Source organism: Opisthocomus hoazin, chromosome 7 (assembly GCF_030867145.1).
Source record: "Opisthocomus hoazin isolate bOpiHoa1 chromosome 7, bOpiHoa1.hap1, whole genome shotgun sequence".
Taxonomy (NCBI): Eukaryota; Metazoa; Chordata; class Aves; order Opisthocomiformes; family Opisthocomidae; genus Opisthocomus; species Opisthocomus hoazin.
Window position 1 is genome coordinate 9659613 of NC_134420.1, and position 22210 is coordinate 9681822.

General features: G+C 34.5%; 1 protein-coding gene across 2 annotated transcripts in view; it reads right to left on the reverse strand.

Moving 5' to 3' along the window:
• The window catches only part of CCDC73 (coiled-coil domain containing 73), an 82704-nt gene that overhangs the window by 29478 nt on the left and 31016 nt on the right, over nucleotides 1-22210 (reverse strand). For both annotated transcript variants that reach the window (XM_075425378.1, XM_075425379.1), the window contains 6 exons: nucleotides 16832-16903; nucleotides 13349-13420; nucleotides 12539-12574; nucleotides 10712-10786; nucleotides 8564-8602; nucleotides 1809-1944 (listed from right to left, as the gene is read on the reverse strand). In XM_075425378.1, the coding sequence (XP_075281493.1) occupies nucleotides 1809-1944; nucleotides 8564-8602; nucleotides 10712-10786; nucleotides 12539-12574; nucleotides 13349-13420; nucleotides 16832-16903 (430 nt within the window). The remainder of the gene's footprint in view (nucleotides 1-1808; nucleotides 1945-8563; nucleotides 8603-10711; nucleotides 10787-12538; nucleotides 12575-13348; nucleotides 13421-16831; nucleotides 16904-22210) is intronic.

A 22210-nucleotide genomic window follows, 5' to 3' on the forward strand; every position in this document is an offset into this window, starting at 1 on the left:
CTCTAGTGTTAAAATACTAATAATAGGACATTGTTTAGGCAATAAAGTTTTAGATTTATTATAAATTGTGGTATTTTCCCTATACAGCACTGTAATACATCAGTTTTCACTTTCTTGCTTCCCTACATACTGCTTTAATACAGCAGATAAAGAACAATAGTTTATAATTTAATTTAAACAATTTGCATTAAAAATGGCTTGCATACTTTCCGCCTGACTTTTCCACTGACTGCAGTTTCTTGCTCAGAATTTACAAGTTACCTATGTGCCTGCTGCATGCCTTAAATACTGCAATGCAAATTGAATGCTCTCTGCAGTTAAAGACACACTAGAGTTACACTGGTGAACAGATTGGCTTCTTGAAGAGCAGCAGTTAGTAACACATCTAATCTTTTCTAGAGGTTCATTTTGCAATTACTGATTAATATAACTAGAAACAAGGCAAAAAAGCATTTATATATGGTTCAAAAAGTATAAATACTGACAGTAAATAACATAAAAAATGTTATTTTTCCATGAAATTTCAAAAAGACTTTTCTGCATCTGACATAATAGAAAAGCCCTGTGCAATGTAGATAAAAGGAAAAACAGAGCAATGTTTTCTCTTAAATTGTTTTTAATATTAACCTATTCAAAAAAATTTGAATATAAGTAACTCGAGGTACTGAAATAACATGAATACACATAGAACATCTAACTAGATCTGAAAAACTATTTGGTTTCAGGCAGAAAAAAAACCATAAACTTTAGTATTCAAAGTTTTGGGTTTTTTTTCGTTTTGTGTACTTAGGGCTTTTGTTTGTTTGTTTTGAGTTATACAACAATTTCTCCACTCCCTTAAAAAAAATACTTATTTTTATGTATATCCTGTGTACGTGTTTACACGGATGAAAACTGCAGGCACACAGAACAATACACAGTTCCATATTCTACACATATACTGTGACGTTTGCATAGAAATTTATCACTTTATTATGAGAAACAAGGATTTATCTCTCAAATTATAAGGTACAAAACTTCACTTAAATGAGGTATTTTTACTACTTGAGGTTATCAGCTTTATTATATTACAGATAAAAATTATATATTTATATAAAGAAAAGTATGTGGAACAATATTTTTGTGTGTTAGTAGATTCACAAATAATTTTGTTACGTTTCAACACATAAACGAGGATAAGGTACTGACTTATAAAGCTTGAGTAGCCATATAGTCAGAATCTCCATAACAATGATAACTGCATAAAATTATTCCTACCAACCTATTTACTAAATTGGTTTTAATATTTTATATTCCTGTACAATAAAATAATTATTATTTCATTAATATTTTCTGTCCATTTCCCAACATTAAAACTACTTTAAACAGCATTCATTTTCCCCTCTTTGCTAATTCCTTTACTTTCACTCCCTCATTTGAGCTGGTACAACTGTTTACGTTGATTATGCTAAATGGCAACAGGAAGCTGATCCAAATTAAGCACAATTTTTTTTTTTTTAAGAGGTGGGTCTGCTGCTGGATTGTTTTGAACACAGATCGGTTCCTCAGTGTAATTTACCATGTGGTCACACACACAACTGTAGTAGTGTGTTAGCAAAGAGCAGAAGAGGTACAGAGCCTGTGCTGCTTAACCTGACACTCACAGAAAGAGCACTGAAGAAGCTACTGAGATGCAGTAATTGTCAGTTGGTATATTTGATGCTAGGCACATGGTAGCTGCTATTTTTTTGAATTGTCAGGTGTCTCCAACTCAGTATTGTCAAAACACAGCAAAAACAAATGCTGGAGGACATTTAAGACATACTTACCGCTGTGCTCTAGTTTTCCATGAACACCTTTTACAACTCCAAACTGACATGCAATAGTAGCATAACACCTCTCAACTTCATTCAGTTTCTTCTGATGCTCCTCTTTCGCTGTTAAGTGCATCTGCAATTTTTGATCCTGTTCGAAACATAAATGAAGTGCCTACTTAATGATTGCAACGAGCATGTATAAATCAATTCTCCAAATGCTTTTTATCATAAGAGCATAAATGCAAAATCATTCCAGAATATCTCCGTTGTCTATTTCATATCTAATGATCAGTTCCCATTTCCAGATAGCACCTCATTCCAAAGACCTTCACCTGTGTGTTAGATATCTGCAGAACTGTATTAACTGTTTCCAAACACTGATTACAAGTTTTCATTTGTTACGTGGCTTAAACATGTTATTTAGTCCACCACTGTATTGGCAACATAGCCTAACATGCTAATGCTGCCTGGGGTTTATACTTGTCATCCTGCACTACGGCTCAGTACAGCACTGCATTCTCTCATTCCTTTGATGTAGGATGTCCATGTGGATTAATGCCATACCCGCCCCACATCAGCTACTCAGTACCTGCCCATATCTTCAAAACAACACAGTGGCTTCAAGCAGCTATGTTTGCACCTCTTTGCCCCGGCTGCTTATTTGTCCCTACTGTAGTATGAAACCAAGTATACCATGCTCTCATGTTGCAGTAACACAATAAAATACAGAGACCATTTGAAAATTCTAGATAGCTTAAATCACAGCCCCCACATACCTGTTGTCCCAGCATCTTCATAGAGGAGCCCAGGGCAGAAACAAGTGGCTGGAGACAGGTAGGAGTAGGAGCTCCTTAAACTTTGGCAACAGTGCTACTACATGCGTCATGAAACTAAGGCCTATGGGCATCTATTCTTTCCTTTTATGTAACAAAAGCAATCTATTATGCAAAGAGTGTTCAGGTTTCTTTGTAAAGCCACCAGTAAAAGCATTGTCTTCCTTTTATGGTCTTAAACACTTTCCAGCATAACATGGTTTTAATCAACACAGAAAACTTTTTAAGCTATATGGCAATACAAACCAAGATATTGGGTTTTTTTCAATACAACTTTGTTCAAAGTATACAGCCACTATGACAATCAAGGGATTTGAGCACCTGACACGTGAGGAGAGGCTGAGGGAGCTGGGACTGTTCAGCCTGGAGAAGAGGTGACTCGGGGGAGATCTTGTCAATGTGTATAAATACTGGCTGGAGGGGAGGAAATAAAGAAGCCAGACTCCTTAGTGCTGCCTGCCGACACAAAGTGAATATAGGAAATCTCACTTAAACTTGAGCGCAAAAAAGTTACTGTATGGGTGGTCAAACATTGGAACAGGTTGCACAGATAGGCTACGGCATCTCCATCTGTGGGGATATTCAAAACCTGACTGGACATAGCCCTGTGCAACTGGCACTAACTGACCCTGCTTTGAGCAGGGCAGGGTTAGACTAAGCCATCTCCAGAGATGCCAGCTTCACCCATTCCAGCTCTGGGATTGTTAAAAATGACGTAGTGCAAGAACAATTAGGAGAGAATTTGTGTATTGGACACACCTAAATAAAAGAATTTCAACATACTTGCTAAAAAAAAAGTGCATCAACTACTACTTCTAAAGAGCAGTGGTGACTTTGATTTAGATTAGTGAAGCTAAATGCAGACTAGTACCCCATGCTTCCCAGAAAAATGTAAGTAATCTTATAATGAATAATTATTAATTCCTCAGTATCAAATGTCAGTTGTGATATCTTGAAGTACAATGAATTCATGTCTACTTCAAGATTATGTATCTGTAGGGTTTTTTCTAATCACTTTTGTAAGCATCTAACACTTTTACTTCTATTAACATCTCAGCCTAAGTAACATCTTACTGCAATGAATCCCACACGGTAACTAAGTAAAATGTATTTATGTTTCATGAATTTTACCAATCTCTCTCTCTTGTTTTGTGAGGAGGTGATTGAAAATACGTATTCACAGGTAACTATATTTAGTGACACATGCCACTGATTTTTAAAAAATTGTTATCCCTTCCTTCATATACACTAAGATTTTTGTGTTCCTCTTTATACTGTATTTTTGTTAATAGCTTTGTAGGTAGTATTTGTTCAGTTTTTAAAGTAATTTTCTCTAAAGAGAGTGGGTTAAATTAATTCCTCAGAAAAGATATCCATTTATTTAGACATCTAATCTATTTCTAATCTACAGTAGAGCAACACGGCAATTAAAAAGATTTGGGCCAAATGAATTCCTGCATGTAAATTCAAGTTACATGAGGATGAATCTGGCCCAGTCTGTTGGGCTTCTGTAAGGCTCCATTTCCATACAGTAACAAATGCAATACATGTTCAAGCATCAGAGGATAATAAAAGCTGATAGTAATCAAAAGAAATGACCAACATAAGGCTTGCAAAACAGGATATACAATACAAATTTCTCATGTTTTATAAGGTATGAAATTAAACACACTACAGCAAATGGAAAGCCATAATGGAAGCACTGGTAAAGAAACACCACCACTTACAGAACCAGTGCAAGGAATGTAGGTTGTGAATGTTCCTATAGTTTCTCTTTTTCCTAAGTCGTAAGTACACTCTTGAAGAACTATGCTTAACTAATGCTAGAATGTGGATTTTATAACGAAAAAATTAAAAGAAAATTGTATTTGTTTTTCCTGATAGCCATTCTAGTTTATTCTAAGAGACTGATGAAAAGGGAGGCATTGCTAATTTGAGACTGGAACAGCTTGTGGCAAGATCTGAGGTTTTTTGCATTTTCTTCTATATAGATTTTTCTTAGTGTTCTCCCAATTTCTTTCTTAAGCCAGCAAGACAGCTTTAGTCCTTCTTTCTCACTAGAAAAGTAGAAATATACTTTGTTGTTTCCCAGGGCTCTTTCCAAAGAGAAAATGAATCGGCCTGCTATAGCCTCAGTCATCTTATTAAGAGCTTACCACTTGCCTAAATATGATTTTTGATGACAAGTAATCTCCAGGCTTAGTGCACAGTAAAACAAAAGCAGTCTGGTTTGCCTTCTGACATCCTTCCCGGAGTATGTAACTCTTCTACTCACAGCGAAAAGGTCTTAAAACATTCTTCCATAGAAGACAATCAAGAAACACCAGGAGACACTGCAGGATAGGGAGGGTATGACCCTGGTGTTGGAGTGAGACCCACAGAATCTTGGTTCTCCTTCCTAACGTCTGATACTGCAAGAACAGGAATTATTGCCCTGCCCTCCACCAGTAATAAAGATAAGCTGGGATAGGGAGTGGAACTGATTGTGGCCATATGGTTTGTTGAGGCACAATGATTTCTTGGTGGAACTAGACCAGAGAAATAGCTCAGGGTCACGTAGGTGACTGGAGGAAGACAAAGAGGGAATTGCTCATATCTCAAAGATATTCTGGAAATTGAGTCACTAGTCAGAGTTACTCAGTGAAGCAGAAGGTGGTAATTGGGAGGTGAAAATGTCAGAGAAACAAAGGAGATGTAATGGCATGGAGACCTAAGGCAAGATTATGGGAAAATTATGAAAAGAGTTACCAATTGTAAATCTTCAAAACTGAAATTTTTTTCCACAATAGTTCCTTTAGTTCCCACCATTTTTCTACTTAAAAATAATTATTTTTAATTTAGACAGTATCACTGTCTTCTCACTGTATTTTTAAACAACATAGTATAATTACAGGCAAATTCCTAAAAAATGTGGAAAGGAAATAAAAATAAAATTCCTATCTTAGATTATTAAAAACAAACCAACTTTAAAAATTACAGTTATTTAACATTTTACAGGAATTAATTTTTAGTTCATTTGGCAACTACATCTGTATTAGAAAACTAAATGGTGGCAGGGAAGCTCTCAGGAAATGCCTATACTGTTGTTAAAATATCCCTGACCCATTTTGGCCTGTGCCAAGTAGCACTCATGTAAGCAGTTCCTGGGCACAGCTCGGGAGACCATCTGCCGGGAACAATGCGGGTTATTTGGATGCAGCTTCCCTCATCTGAAGAGCAGTAGAGTTTAATGAACCTAGACCATTTCATATCACTTGACTACAGCTTCTCTAAATGGTCTCACAAACATTTAGTTTACCAATATAAACACAGTCAGCAAGTGAAACCAGACTAATGATCAGTCATTCACAGAGTTAGTCACCCCATCTACTTTACTCATTAATATTGATGCACTGAATCACTACCTTGTAGACAGTGATGTCTCCCCATTGACTACACAGAGATCTTGCACTCCAAATATGCTCTTCTGAACTGCACACGAGATTTGGTCTCTAAACTGGCCAACACCAGCCTTAATCTCATTCTTCCCTTTTTTTATATTTTAGCACTGTGATATATGTTTAGGTACCGCGGAAGAGAAATAACTCTAAATGTTCACCCTCTCAGACATGTCCATGATTAACCAATGCAAGTTAACAAGGGAACACACGAACAGATGAAAAATTTACTTTCCCCCCCCTACTCTACATCAGCTTTTAGTCTACATTCAGAGAGTTCTAGTGTGCTACACTGTGTCAACTGCCAGATTAATGAAGGAAACCAAGACCTCACCAAGGCCATTTTCCTCCAGTTATTTCTTTAGTTCAGCAGCAAGAAAAAGAATACAATACAGAAGCCGCACTCGAGCTTATTCTATCAGACAACTAGCTTTGCAGTAATCATCCTGTAGCCTCCTGATTGCATGAGTGCGACTATCCACATGCGGTGAGGTGCAAAGTGACTACACCACACACAATAATCAACACATTGTGGAAACAAAGGAAAGATGGAAGAAAAGTGAATCTGTTATTTCTTTGTCTCTATACAGTCTTTCAATATGAAACAAAAACTTCCACTATTTCAAAATTCTAGCAGATATCATAAGAATTCTATCGTCACTACAAATTTCACATAAATATAATGGGATAGCATGCTAAAATATGGCATATATGCAATATATTAACATTGCATATGCTAGACTAAAAGAGCAGAATTAAAGGAACAAAACCAGAATAAAATGCTACATCTATAAGGCATGCTCAATCCTCAGCACATACAAAAGCTACTTTACTGACTGACAGGGTTTGTAAGGTGCCAGGTACAGACTAAACAGCACATCTGCTTACTTTCGAAACACCAGCCAGGGCATGATCTAATCTGTCTTTCGCAAACGGACTTTCAAAAAATTGAAATAGAAATTGGTCCCAAATAAATTAATGGTTTGGAATTGAACCCATTTTACTTTTAAACATTTTGCCATTTGTGACAACTAAGAGAGTCTTCATGAGCTGCTAGTACTTTGATCCCTAGAAGGTACCATTTATTCTAGTGCAACTAGTCAAGGAGTAAAGTTGGTAGAATTTGACCCAGTCTAAAACTGTGTGTATTAGCCCACTACTGCATACAGTTGTAGGAAAGAATTCACTTCTGCTTGCCTTGCATTTTTTTGTTTTCGTCATGTCATATCAGAGCACCTTCTGTAACTATGGCCAAGCCATACATGTTAGGTTTAGTGCTACATGCAAGAGAGGATTTCTCACATCGTGTCCCTCACTCAATAGCATTTAAAGCATACTTTGTATCAAAGTCGCAGTACCCCAATGTTTTCAAAATTTTCAAATAATCAATTATTTAAAAAGTTTATAAACATAAGAAATGAAGATATTTAGCTGTTTAAGCAGCACAGACGTATTTCCAGCTTACAGAAAAGGTGTTGTAATTTAAATATTCTCATTCATATGCAAGACTGTGCTTGAAAGTTATGAAACAAAGATAATATGTGAAATGACCTAAATGTAAGTTCAATAATTTTGTACATTTTTAGATTAGATGCATTTTAAGAATAAATACAAGTTAAAAGTGAAGTAAGACAAAACACATTTTATGTTGCCTTTGATCTTTAACTTGTAGCCTTATCTCCCAGGTCAGAGGGCACATTATTCAATTTCACCATATTTTGTGTAAAACCACTGTAGCGTTGAAGATGACTTTCAGTACAAATGTCATGGTACTTAAAGTTAAACTGGACCCTAGTTTTTTGAGCTTCTTAATTAAAATCACAGTTTGTAATGGTCTGACAATATTATCTTTATTCTTTCCAGTTGAGCAGCAGCAGAATTTTCACAGCATTTATTCAATCAAGCTTAGCAATGTTGCTGCAGCTCACTCTTTCACTTCCTAAAACAGACAACAGGGTTCAGAGTGACTATGCTGTCACTCTACATAAATTTATTCTCTGTGTCAAAGGGAGTAAGCTGGACTGGATGAAATCTAAACTGTTCAGGGGAACTGATGTTAAGAAGTAATTCTGAGGAGTGCAAAATAGTGAGAGGAAAAACATTATCAGTTTTTCTTAAAAAAAAAAATTAAGAACTGCTTGGAATTCTCTATTACTTCTTTCAGAGGAATATGCTAGATCCTACAAGGGTATTCAAACCACAGTCTATAAAAAAACAATCTTTACTCTATAAAGGACAAATATACCAATTATACTTTAATTCGGGGAGGAAAAATTCCACATGATAAACAGCAGCTATCAAACTATAAGAAACTAACAACACTGTATTTGAAAGTTTTTCAGATTCAAAGCTGGTATCACCTCTTTTGGTTATTTGTAATAATTACCACACAGCATTTAAGTATTAGAGTTGGTCAGTATTTGCATTATACTCTAAGTAGACATTCTCTTTTCATAAAAGCTGTTCCTTATTTTTTTAACTTTTATTAATTTCTTACCATTTCATTCAGTTTCTTTTGTAAAGTGTATTTTGAAATCTGTAAAATGAAAGAGCTATTAATTAAATTGTTGTTACATTTTTTCCAATGACAACCTGCACATTTAAGTATTTTCATACCTAAGATTTAATTGCATTTATTGCCAATCCAATACAGTCATACTGGTTTTGAATTAATTATTACACTATTTCTTTTACTATTAGATCACTTTTCACAATTGCACTTCAATATTTAAATTATGTAAAACATGCTTTACACTGATTTCGTACTAGAGGAATTTTGAAAATGGATAAATTCTTGTGTTTTCTGACATGTATCATAAAAATAACGTGTAAAAGGACTATAGTCTTTGTAAACTAGACCCTTAGAAATAAACAGAGAAGAAAACAGAGATAGAAATTAAAATATTGCCTCAAGTCCTAGAGGAATATATGTGTGTTCCCTGTTGGAAAAAAAAAAATTCTAGATAGATACTCTGAACAGTGCCGTATAAAGACACATTGTACCAATCTTGCATGCTTTGATAACATAAGACTGACATTTCAAATCATTAACACTTTTTCATATATCATTGACATCAGAGAAATCTCACTTGCACAATACTTGAAATTGCAAGAGCTTTAGTTTCTATACCTCTTAGAATGTTTAAAGAAACATTGACAATGTCTAGGAAAAAAAAAAAAGAGAAATGTCAAAGAACCCAGAGTGTGTAAATCTTGTACAGAAAATATTAATTCTAGAAAAACTAAGCCTAGAGCACAATCATTTTAAGGTAGAATTCTGACTTTCTGGATAGAGCGGACTACAGAACCAATTTAGAAATTCCTCACTCATTTTAGGCTGATTTCCAGACAATTTTTTCAGGGTCCACAGGTTCACTGTGACGTCCTGCTTCGTCATGTCACAGCAGAATTACCTAGATCTGAACTACACTGTTACACAAATGTTTGATCTTTTAACATTAAACATTTAATGTCAAGCTTTTTTTTAAATTTCTGTTTTATTTTACAAAAGAAAGCCCATTAGAATCTTTCATTACTCTTGCTGTCCACATACTATGTTCAGCAGACCATGGAGGGATATTCTGCGTCATCTGTGCTATACCAAGGTTTGAACAAGGCAACAAAATCCTTACAGCCATCGCACAGAAGGCCAGCCATGGGAATAAATTTCCTTTGCTCCTAAAATACCCTCAGCGTTAACTAAATGATTAAATAAACAGTCAGATACCAAGAAAATACATCCTATTTTAAGAGAATGTTAACAAGAACCAAACACATTGTAAAGTCATTGGTAATAATCCATTATAACCATTTTGTTTTTAATAAAACTAATTATTATCTCACTCAGTTTTGGGTAGAAAAATAATTAAATTCCTGGCAATACCTGAAATGTGGCAATGCATTACAATTCTAATTCTCTTCTGTGTTGAACAAAAACCTTCAGAGTTATACTCTTTTAATCCATTTTCAACAGATCTGTCTTGGTCTTGAAAAAAAACCCCAAATACTAGCTATGTCCCTATGCCTTTCTTTACTTCAAGTAAGTGTGAATCTCGGCCACAACTGCTCCAACACCATGCAATAATATAAAATACAATACAGAAATAACACCAAGCGGCTCCAGAGTAAATTGTGCATTTATCCAACAATTTTACTGACAAACAGGCATTGGAAAGGCATGGATTAGGTGGTAAATGCACAAACCTCCTCGTGAAACAAAGGAATATAATAAAAAACACAGGTAGCACTGTCAGTTGGAGGCCCAGTGTGAATACTTGTTTCTGTTTAGCAGTCCAAACCCAGACTTTCCAGACAGGTGAGAAGTAAGAAGGCAAGAATAGAAAGAAAGAGTAAGACTATGGAAATGAAAAGAAAGCGCATCTCACACACTATATGGACTTCTATTGAGTCCGCAGTTCTTCTGGAGGAAAAGAACTTCAGCTGGAAGGCAAACTTAAAGTAGTCTTGACATGGAAGACTAACGGAAACTCAGTGTTAGAAAGTGAGGTGTAAATGTAACTAGAAGGATTAAATGAGAAGGCCTTAAAGACCCTGTCAAAACCAACTCTTTTCTTACCAGTGGAAAAACCTAAAACCTAAACACTTCTATACCAAGGAAAGTTATTTAATAAAAATAGTAGTTTACCTGTAATGCTTTTAATGCTTCTTTCAGTCCATCAATTTCTTTTTCTTTTGTTTCTACAGCAAGTTGACATTTTCCCTTTCAACAAAAGCTGTATTTCAGGATTTGGGCAGAATAAATGCATTTACAACAAGAATTTGTCAACAAGAATGTTACAAAAATAAAGCACTGCTCTGCTATGACAGAAGAATTCACTGGTGAAAACAAGTGAAAATTCAGCTAAATAATTTTTAAATGTACATATATACTCCTATAAAAAGAAAAGTGAAAACATGATAGTATATTTTCACCATTTATGACTAGTCGGTAAGTTTTCATATTTTCTGTTCTGGGAGAGACAAGCCTGACAAAGGCAGAATTAATAAGTTACTTCAGTTTAGAACGAAGATATTAAATAACAAAGAAAGTACCAGGTAAATCCATTTTCTTATTGACTGTAGCAGGGTCTTCACAGAAACAACTTTCTCAGCTTTTCCAAACCACAAAGACTGAACTGTAACCTGCTATCACTAGAATTACTAAATATATGCAAGCATATTTTAAATTTATATATATAGCACATGTGCGTGTGTGTATATATACACACACATATATATGCATGTGAATAAAGTCAAAGGACTTCAGTGAAGTTAAATCAGGTAATAATCTCGGGCAGCAATCAATACAATGGAGAGAAGAATCTAGATATTAGAGATTCTCTAAGTCAGGGAAAATAAACACATCCACTCAACCACCCCTGCGTGTTCCATTTGTTTCTAACATAGTGCTGGCTGCACAATCTCTTGAAACCACCTTGATCAGTAAAGTACATATAATGTAAATTGGAGCAAAAATTGGTCTTTGTATTCAAACACTGTCCTGAAACATTATAGCTTAATTTATTCTTTCAGTTACTTTGATACAAAGTACTGAAAGTACTAGTTGAATTCAATGGAAGTATTTAGAGGGAAAAAAAAAATCAGCACACAATTTAATTCTGTAATGGTAGTTCTCATTGAAAATACAAATCAGGTTATGTGTGGACAAAAAGAATGTCTTAACAAGAAAAAACTCCAAATACAAGTAAGAAAATAACTCAGCCAGATAATATAAATGCAGCAAATAATGAAGTTTACTTTTATATACTTTCAAACCAATTTCACCAGTTTGCAAATTTCTGTGCAAGTTCTTACAACACATATAGTGTACTCGTCCACTCTTAATCATTGGGAAATTTAAGCAAAATAATGGAGTCCACACACAGACATTCATTGGCTTCACTGTTTGAAACAGGCTCCTAGTATATCAAATGCAAATCCTTTATTCAGAAGAGGAAGCAGGCACTCAGCTTGGTATAAAAACTCATGTAGTTAAGAAAAAACCCAGAAATTCAGGCTTAAGTATATCTTACTTCAGTTTAGTTCAAGTTCAAACGAGCTCAGGTACATCAGTAAAAGCCCTATTAAAATCTGGTTTTACTACACCAGTTAGAATTGTTATTACTCACTAGTACATGGAAAAGGCTTACGACAATTTGTCCCAGGCCCCCAAAATAAAGTAAATTTTGTATATCTTCAATACAGAACTATCAAAGAACACTTTTTCCCCAACTGATTTTTAGTATAAGCAAATTTTAAAGTGACATTTCACAAGTAATTGAAGTTCTATAGGCTACAAACAAAAAACAAAGGTTATGAAGAAATTTCTTTTGCCAAGGCCATAGCAAGAAAAATAATTTCATTGTAATATACTTAATTTATATTTAGCACATGTTCAGTAAATTATATGCATTATCATTTGCTTATGTGCTTCACTGGATGACAAATAACAAATAATTGTAACATAGACTACCTTTTCTTCTTCCATGGCAAACATCCTTGCCTGTAACTTGATTGCCAGTGACACAGAAAGAAAAAAAGAAACAACAAATCAATACAGCACATGGGATTGATTTTATTCATGCAACTTGACAAGACAATGTAGTTATACTGCCCTGCACAGCGTACTTCCTGTTTTTTTTTTTCTTGAACAATGGTAACTATAGAGTCACAATCAGCAAGCTTATGAATCACAAATTATTTTTCCAAGAAAGAAAAACCTAATTGCTTGTCAATTTCTTTTTTTCTGTGATATGATTGTGATACAGCATTAGTGATAAATTCCTCATTACCATGAGCAACAGTTTCAGTTCTCTGCAAGTTCTTTCAGCGCTCATACTTGTTGATTATATATTACGGAGGGAAAAAACCACAACCCCAATTTGAAAGACTGAAACACACTTTCACATGTTGAACAGAGTAAGTTATGAGGCAGAACTTTCACTGTGGCTTATGAACTTAACCTTGCAGAGGTCATGCCATCTTAGAAGCGGGAGGCGGGAGGGAACCAACCAACAGATTAAAAGCAGCATTATCTTCTCTAGGAATTTTTGGAAAAATAAAAAATTAAAAATCCCATGAAGAGTGGCTTACTGGGAACAACTGTCAAAATACAGGCGTTATACTATGTCTGGAAGAAAGATAAACACCTAATTTCTTTGAGCCGTATATTCTAACATTTTATATGCAACAGAAAAATATTTTAATACCAATCAATAACTTGCTATTATGCCATCATATCTTAAAATCTCATTGTCAAAGCTAGAAGACCGTATTTTGCTACCTGTTTTTTAAAAGCTGCCATAGCTTCTTTGTTCTGTTGGTGCAACATATCTGTCTGATGCTGCAGAGTTTCCTGGTCATGTGAAATAAAAATAGTGTTTTAAATATTATGTTACAGCAAACCATACATACAGTATTTCAAGAAAAAAAACCTGATTCCTTGTTAAATATTTTTAGAAAGACATGATTGATTAAAAACAAAACCTGAAGAATAAAAAGAGACATTTGTTAACTGGTAATCATCTTTTTAGTTGCAGCTTCTCTTTAATTCATAACAGGTAACAATTCTCACCTCCAGAATTCAGGTTTGTTGTTGCTAGGACTTACAAAAGCAACTCTTACCCATCCTATCAAACTGCAGAAGCAATCCAACACCCACTGCCATCTTAAGACAGCATCCTGACACAGTTCCATGTAGTTATAATACCATTTTAATCTCCATTTAAAAAAATAACAATCAGTTATTCTATTTGTAGTTAAATTTTAGTCATTTAACAAACTGCATGAAAGAGCTGAAGAAGGGTAGAAAATGGTAAGTGTAAGGTGAAGGCAAGATTTTTATCATCCTACTGCCTGGCTTTACTCTCTTCCATAACAACAAGAAAATAGTTAAAGATGTATTATTAATTTTATTTTTGTTATTGTTTCATCTCATAATCTCATATAGTAATACTGCACTCTGCAATTTGGAAATCTTCAGCATCTTTAAGCATCATGTTCCTATACAAGATAGGCCACACACACACACACCCCCCTACCCCACCCCCCGAGATGAAGTATTACAGAAGATATGTTCATAAGATAAGTTCTAGACTCTAAAAAATATTAGGTAAAGGTAGTCAAGAGGCTCTGTCCTTGAACAGCTATCTCAAAATATAGATGAGTTTTTAGGTGAGAAATATTACTGTGAAGTAGGAAATGATTAAGTAACGACTGCACAGAAATAAATATAAATTGAGACTATTAAAAAGAATGACTAGGAGAAAATAAATTGATCATTTGTTTCACACGAGAACTCTAATTTCTTCTCCTGCCTTAACTGAAGAGTTTTTCAGACATAAAGCCCATTCCAAAATTGCTACTTTCTCCAGCAAAGTGGTGGTGCTTTCAAGTTCCACAAGCGAGAGCTGTTGCCCTTTCATACAAGCAAGACAAGAATCTGTGGAGGTAAGGTGTTTTATATTCATACACATACTCATTAATTCATTGTAAGGTAGGTAGAGAAAGTTTTGATTAGTATCTAAGAAACAATACATACATACTACATGAATAAATATTCAAAAGTGTGAAAACAAAAGTCTTAATGAATGTTTTCCTCTAGTTGTCACTTAGAACTGTGTTCAAAGCCACAGGTTCTCTAGTGGGTAAAGGGCATACCAAGTATGTTAGAAAGCCAGAAACAGTACTGCAGTGACAGCAAATCAACTATTCTCAGTGGAGTATGCCTACTCACCACAGAAATAAAATTTTATACCTACAGTACTGTCAAATTATGATGACACTTCTTGAGATTATAGGCATTCAAGCCAATATTATAGAGTAATATATGTGGATGTATGTTTGGTTTCACAGAACAGTCTTCTTTTGTACAATTTTGTCACTGATGTAACTGATAACTGGAAAAAAGCATTACTGAGGTCTTCATAATATACCACAGACTTTCTTGTACTGTATATTCAACTGATGTATTTTACTCTAAAAAAGAGACTGGGAAGTTTCTACAAATATTCATTTCCTAACAGACCTCACAGATGAGACTATTAAACAAAATGATTATGTATAACTCTGAAAAAGTCAGTTTTGGAATAAATTTTCCATGCATGCTGTGTATGTGTGGTGCAGGGAGAGTGAAGAACAAGGTTACTTTTTAAAAATATAAGCAAAATCACCTTTGATATTGTGATGTTATGGTAAGTCTAATGAGTATACTCATTAGATTTAAAGGAGTATTTTCTCCAATTATTCTGTTTTCCCTACTCTAGTGTATTTTTTCCAAGAGCAGCAAAAGTATTCGTAAAACGTAGACAAAGTTTTGCTTTAAAATTGTAGTATTAAACCAGAAACTTATCTCAAGTCATGTCTTTAAATTAAACTAGTTTGCTACATTTAAGGTAAAAGAAAATATATACTGAATCACAGAAATGTTGACTGAAAGGGATATATATCTCTGAAGAAAAAAATATAACAGAACCTTTGATATGTGAGGAGAGGAAGCTGTCTACTTACTGAATGACCATTGGGGTCAATATGATGGTGCATTCAGAAACCATCAGGTCACAAATTCAAATTCAAATAGCATTTTCAACTTACTTGAATCTCCAGAATTGGAAACTCCTACTAGCTTGTTCCCTTGAAGTTCCAGAGCTCTACATATGTGCTCACAGGCAGTTCCTAAAATCTACTACTCACTGTTTAGATTAGGTTTGACATGTGCCAATGTTAAATGCCAAGTGCAGAAAAAAAGAGTTCACCTAACTGCCTGTTAAGAGTCATCTTTTTGTTAACGGTAAATTAAACTGCTGTTAAGGTCTCAGAATGAAAGGAAATCATCCCTTTTGAACCCAGATTATTAAGAACTGCAATGCTAGATTAAGAAAAGCAAAGAAGGGTTACAAATTGAATGCACCGTTGCTTTTACAAATATAAAATGCTTCCTGTTTCTGTGTGCACATATATATCTTTCAGAAAAATAAAGCACATAGTTAGGATTATTAATTTAAGATGGTTAGGATGAACTCCAAGATGAAATAGTCTTCCTTTACTACTAAAATGTTAAATATCCCAAGATCAAGGATAGAACTGAAATTATTCTTTCATCTGCGATCGTAAAATATACAGAGTGAAGCCTTTTATCTTGTGACCTAGTGACAGGGGTCATAGGTTTGATTGTATTAGAGTAGGGCGTGGATTTCCTATGAAAGCATAACCTCAGGAGCCCTAACCCTAAGAAAAATGTGAGACTTATTTTATTGAATACTTCATTCTAAGCATTTAAAAGCTGACAAACCACTTTTGGCTATGTCTAACATAAGTTTCTGTTTAAATTTTTTTTTTTTTTAATTCTCACCCCCAAAACATTGCAAGTGAAGTTGTTTGTACAACTGCATTGGTACTTGCACTTGCCAAAGCCAAGCATAATAGAGGGAAGCTGCTGCATAGCTTCCCCCACACTAACATGTCAACATGCCTCATGTTAAGCTAAACATCTTATTGCTTCAATATTTACACCCCTTTTGGCTGAAGATTTCCAGTCATGCCAAATATTAGATGGCACTCTTTTGTTAATCAGGTTTCTAGGTTGGGTGCAATCCAAATAGATATAAAAACTACAGAAGTTCATGACTAGACAATAGACTGTTGGCTACCACATTCGACTCCTGGAAATGACAATAGCCTTAAATTGTATCAAATCACAATCCTTATTAATAATATATTAAAATTAAATCCCAGCAGTTAAAATACTAAAACCATGTAGGAAAGTTACCTTCTGCCATTCAAGTTCCTGTTTCTCTACAACAATTTTACTTATTTGATCTTCATAATTAATCTCTGTTTCCTAGTTAAACAAACAAACAAACACATTTACATAAGACAGTACCTGCAAATCAAACATGAACATAAATTGTGTATTCATACTCTTCTTCCTTTACAGTCCAGTACACGTAACAGTACGTGCCTACACACTCCACAGCAAAAAAGGAAAAAGCTTCCTGGATGTGGTAAAACAGTAAATGAGTTCAGCTGTTTTGGTGAGAAAATTTGCAGAATAACTTAGATTGAAATGCATAGCAGACCATTAGAAGCTAGGACCATAGCTCTCTTCATTAGCAGGAACAGTTCCCTCTTCACGCATATTCTCTTGTGCATCTTACAACAAAACCAGACCCAAAAGGGAATAAAACAGACTTCACAGTTGAAAAATGACTGAATATTCTGATGAACCAAGTCAAAACACCGAGATGAAGAGAAATTCAGGAAGCTGCAATAAGTGCTTCAATAATCGTCAGTCAATGATACAGACGATTATGGTTAATGAGTCAGAAACTTTGGGACATCTTACTTATTCAGCTCAAAGCATTTGAATCCTTATTGACATCTCCCAGGACAACCAAAAAGTCTGTCAGCAATTACTTCTGTTATTATGGAAAAAGTGAAATATTTATCATAACCTTTTGTGCCAATAAGCCTCCTGACCTACCAGATGAAAGAAGTTAAACAGAAGTCATGGATAATCAACACATATTTTTGACAAGATGAGTTACCAGAAAATCTGAAAACATTACTAAAGTCTACAGTTTCCTCCACAATCCAGAAGATGGACTAGTAACAGGGAGGTGCGTTATACCTCCTCTTCTTGGAGAGCACTTTGTCAAGAATCAAGCTATTACTGTGATAAAAAATAAGACTTCCCTGCTGATAATCACAGTTGCTAAAAGTTTATGGGAATTTTCCTGAAACATTCTAGTAATGAAGTAAAATTTTCATAACGAGAATCAGCTTCCCTTTTGAGTCAAATTTTTGTGAGCACTGACCTTCCTTTACAAATACACCATGCAAAGGAAGAACAACAGATTCCCCTATCACTGAGTCATGACTTCTTGCAAGAACAGTATTTAGGCTTTTCATGTATATCATAAGCAATTCACTACTGTCCTGTTATTGCATACAGTCAAAATAATGAATATTCTTTAAAGACCTAGAGCGCTACACTAAAGTGTTGCCCTGAGCTTCAGAAGGCTGATTTCCTACTTTGTTACTGCACACTGATGATTGCCTTGAAAAGAGACCACATTTAGGTAAGATTGACTTCTCTGATGAATTGGTGCACAAGTAACATTTATTGAGGTCCTGTGCTGGACACAGTCCAAGGGCCAAACTGATTGTGTGAGGGTAAAAGAGTACTCCCAACACTTGAACTGTGTTCTCTGAGTTACTATATTTTGATATATTATGTGCACCTTTATGATTCTTTTGAGTTCAACTTCCCCACTCCAGCTTGAAATGTGCATTTTAAATTCATGAAAATGTTGGCACTCTTGAAATGACTCATACCTCAACAGTCCAGACTACTGCAAAAGAAGTGGCTATAATCCTCAGGGAAACAGTGACAGCTCAAAAAAGAGCCATTTATGGATCTCTCTTGTAAAAAATTAAAAGCAGACCTCAAAAAGATTATTCTCTTGATACTGAATTTTATGTAAAATTCTGCTGAATTGCAATTCCATGAACAACTATTACTTACCATCAGAAAAAAAAATCACCCCTAGATGAAGTGACAAACATTCTGAAACAGTGAAAGAGTGAACTGAGGTTCTTCCTTCTTCCACAGTGAAGCAGATAATACAATGTTTGGCTACAAAGAATAATGTATGCTGCATCTTTAAGAAATGCAATTCTTTCCTAAACTCAGTACGAATGAGGGTTCTAAGTTTTTAATACAAGGATATTTACAATGCTTCAACAATTTGTGGAAGACTCCCATAATGAAGATTTTGCAACCCTTTCTCACTTGGTATTAACATTTGATTCATAGTCCCACTGTACTATCAATAGAAATAAAATGGCAAAATATATCCCAAGGTAATTTAAAATAGGTTTTTGACATTGACATCTTTTATAGGTTTTAGGGTCAAAACTGTCTTCCTTGATTAACAGGCAGTTTACAGGCACATGTGCTGACAGAAATAACACACACTTCTATCCACAGAAGGCTACTCCTAAGCATTTTGAGAGTTACTTGTGGGATCTAAAAAATACGCAACACTCATGTGAATTTTAGATATAAAATATTGAACATACATTTAAAATTAAAATTTGGCTTACAGAACTAGAGAAAATTTCTTTTGCTTTTGCTTCTCTGATATGTACCAGTAGTATATAGATGGAGAAGAGATCTAAAGATTTCATATGCCTTATGGTAAAAAAATAGTTAAAAGAATTTAAAAGATTATCAATGCTTCCCAGTTCTGCCTTAACAAATAGTACTTTGAAGTTGCAATGAATTTGTTTTCTGATACTAATCTGTAAGTACTGAATGAAGATACTTCCCCTAAGTTTCCTGGAGTGATAAAAGCAATTTAGGTTGACTTACAGCTTCTTATAGAAGTGTAATCTTAAGCAATTTATGCCATTAAGCAACAAATGCTATTACAATGATATGTTATTAGCAAAAGCTTTGTTCAAAATGATATATTATTAGCAAAAGATTTTTTCAAAATTGTATGAAGTGAGGATTATAAAATCTGACCCTTAAACACACCATGTAAATTATTTCTAAACTAATCAAAATGGGCTGCAGTAGTGTTCTTCCCTAACTCCAGACTATATCTTTCTACTACTCCCCTATGCAGGCACTAGCATACCTAAGGGTATTTCAGAGACAAAACCAAAATTTTGATCCAGTGCACAACTAAACAGGCAGAAGGAGGTAGCCAGTCATCCCATGCATCAGGTCTAGCCCCCCAGAACCTAAGAATCTGTACCAGTGCAACAGAAGCAACAGTGACCTGTTGCTGCAGGAGATGCAGCATGGGCTTAGATCAACATAATGCATAGTAAAACTGCCCCCAGCATACCTGAAGTGCCTGCACAATCCTAATATGCTTTTTTGGTAACATGCTAGCTAATTTTTCAAGTATATATTTTGAAAACATGCAAACTAATCACACTAATTATTGTATTTCTTTAGGTTTTATGCATATAACCATTTTCTTCTTTGTAAAGTCATCTAGTTTGGTGTATTATTATAAGCCAAAAGCTCAAGTTTAGAGTATTTACAAAACAAACTTTATACTGCAACTAGCATCAAAAAAGAAATACAGCTACAAAGATAAAGTGGTAACAGAGACAAAAAAAGCTTAACATATGCACTGTGATTCTGACCTCACTAAAATTTACGGCAAATATATAATTAATTTCAATGGTTGTTGGAGATCAACAAGTATGTATCCATATTAAACTTACCATGAAATAAAGGGAAAAGAATGTAATATTTTAAAGGGTAGCAACACAGCAGATACGAGCATTGCAAATTCTTGACAAAGAAAACTTCATTTCAAATAGACTGGGCTTACCGACACGTAACTGTTACCTAAATGAAACCAAGCCTTTGGTGTATATAAAAAAGAAGTGATTTTAGTACAAAACAACAAAAAGATTTTATATAAAATGGAACCAGCAGACTATTCGTAATCAAGCATTTAGACCATTTCCATTCTAAATCCTAGTGAGGACACTGAAAAGAAAATACAGAAATACATTTTTGTGCAGACACTTGGCTTAAAATTTTGCAATTGTTCTAAGAAACAGCATGTTAAAATTTAAGAAATTTGTAATTGTTAAATCCCACATCCATACCGATCACTTTACATTTCACTAAATAAATACAATAATACAAATTTGAAAACTGCATTAAATTCCATTTTAAGTGAACCCTTTGATTTGAATGCTAAAGAGGATAAGAACCAAATTTCTAATTGAACAACACTCCTCCAACTTACTCCCAAATTATAAAGGAGAATCTGGAAGCTATCAAAAATGTGTATGTATCTAACTACTGTTGAAAAAAATAAACATCATAAATACTTAAAGAGAGAATGACAATTGCATGATAAAAGTGTTCTCATGTGAAATCGCTAACAATTATAAGCCTTATCCATCATTTTTACTTCTTTCAAAGGACATTTATAGTTTACCCATTTTGAATTGAAAGCTCTTAAAACTTGTGTGAAGCACTTTTTTTTTGTTTTTTTTAGAAGTTCCACCAGCTGTTTAATAATACAAAAACATTTCTGTTACACTTAGGAGAATAATATTGTATATAACTTCAATGAGGTATTAAAGCACAAAACCTTGAAAGTGTTCATTTTTTATTAGATGCCTTAGGACTACATGGATTTAAGTGTTTTTATAAAAAAGACTACCATAACAATAAAAGAGGAGTAATTTGATGGTTTATTTACTCGTTATAACCTTTAGAAAGTGTCAAGCCTTCTTTAAAGTGTTTGCTTGAGGCTGTAGTTTTACAAGATGGGCTGTGGATTGGTCAAGCCCCCTCGATTCTTGACCCTGAACAGATTTAGGAACAGAGTACAGCTGGCTCACGTCCAAGCAGCCAAAACTGCTGCTAGGTACTTTTATTATCTTTTTCAAACTCATAATCTACCTCCTACAAAATTGCACATCCAATTTCTCATGCAGGTCAATCAAATAGTACTCATAGAAGCTACAGTTTCTGATTGTTTCATACTATAATTAGAATACCGTTCATGAACTAAACAGTCCAGTACAACTTTTAGTAGACCACATGAATATCCTTCTGAAGTTTTGTTCCCAGGACAAATGCTAAAGGGAGAGAAAATATTTATAACAGCTTTATTCCAACTTCAGTTCCTGATACTACATTTTTGGATCTTAATACTTAGGACAGTTAACCAAAACGTCTAGTAACCATGCATTTGGAATTTTTTCTCAAAACGTGTCCTTTTTCAGAAGCAGAGAAACAGAAATGTATGCCAACTACCTCTTTTCCTTTGGAAATCTTTTATTGCTCTGTACTTGGCTCCACCGCATAGGCTGCAATTGCTCTGTATTTAAATAAAAAACATCTATCGAAATATATTCCTTTAAATGTTTGCATTGATACTTACAATGCTCTTCTCTCCAAGTAATCAGCTCCTAATCAAAGGCCACATTATTTGCTAACACAGAAGGTACACGCTAACACACAGCTTACTGACTTGAATAACAATGTCGTATATGTCACAGTCACGAGATTCGTAAACTTCAGTACTACTTATTCTTTTATATCCATAGACTTACTTTTTTCCTTTTTTTTTAAATATTCAGCTTTCTTTGTTTCTGC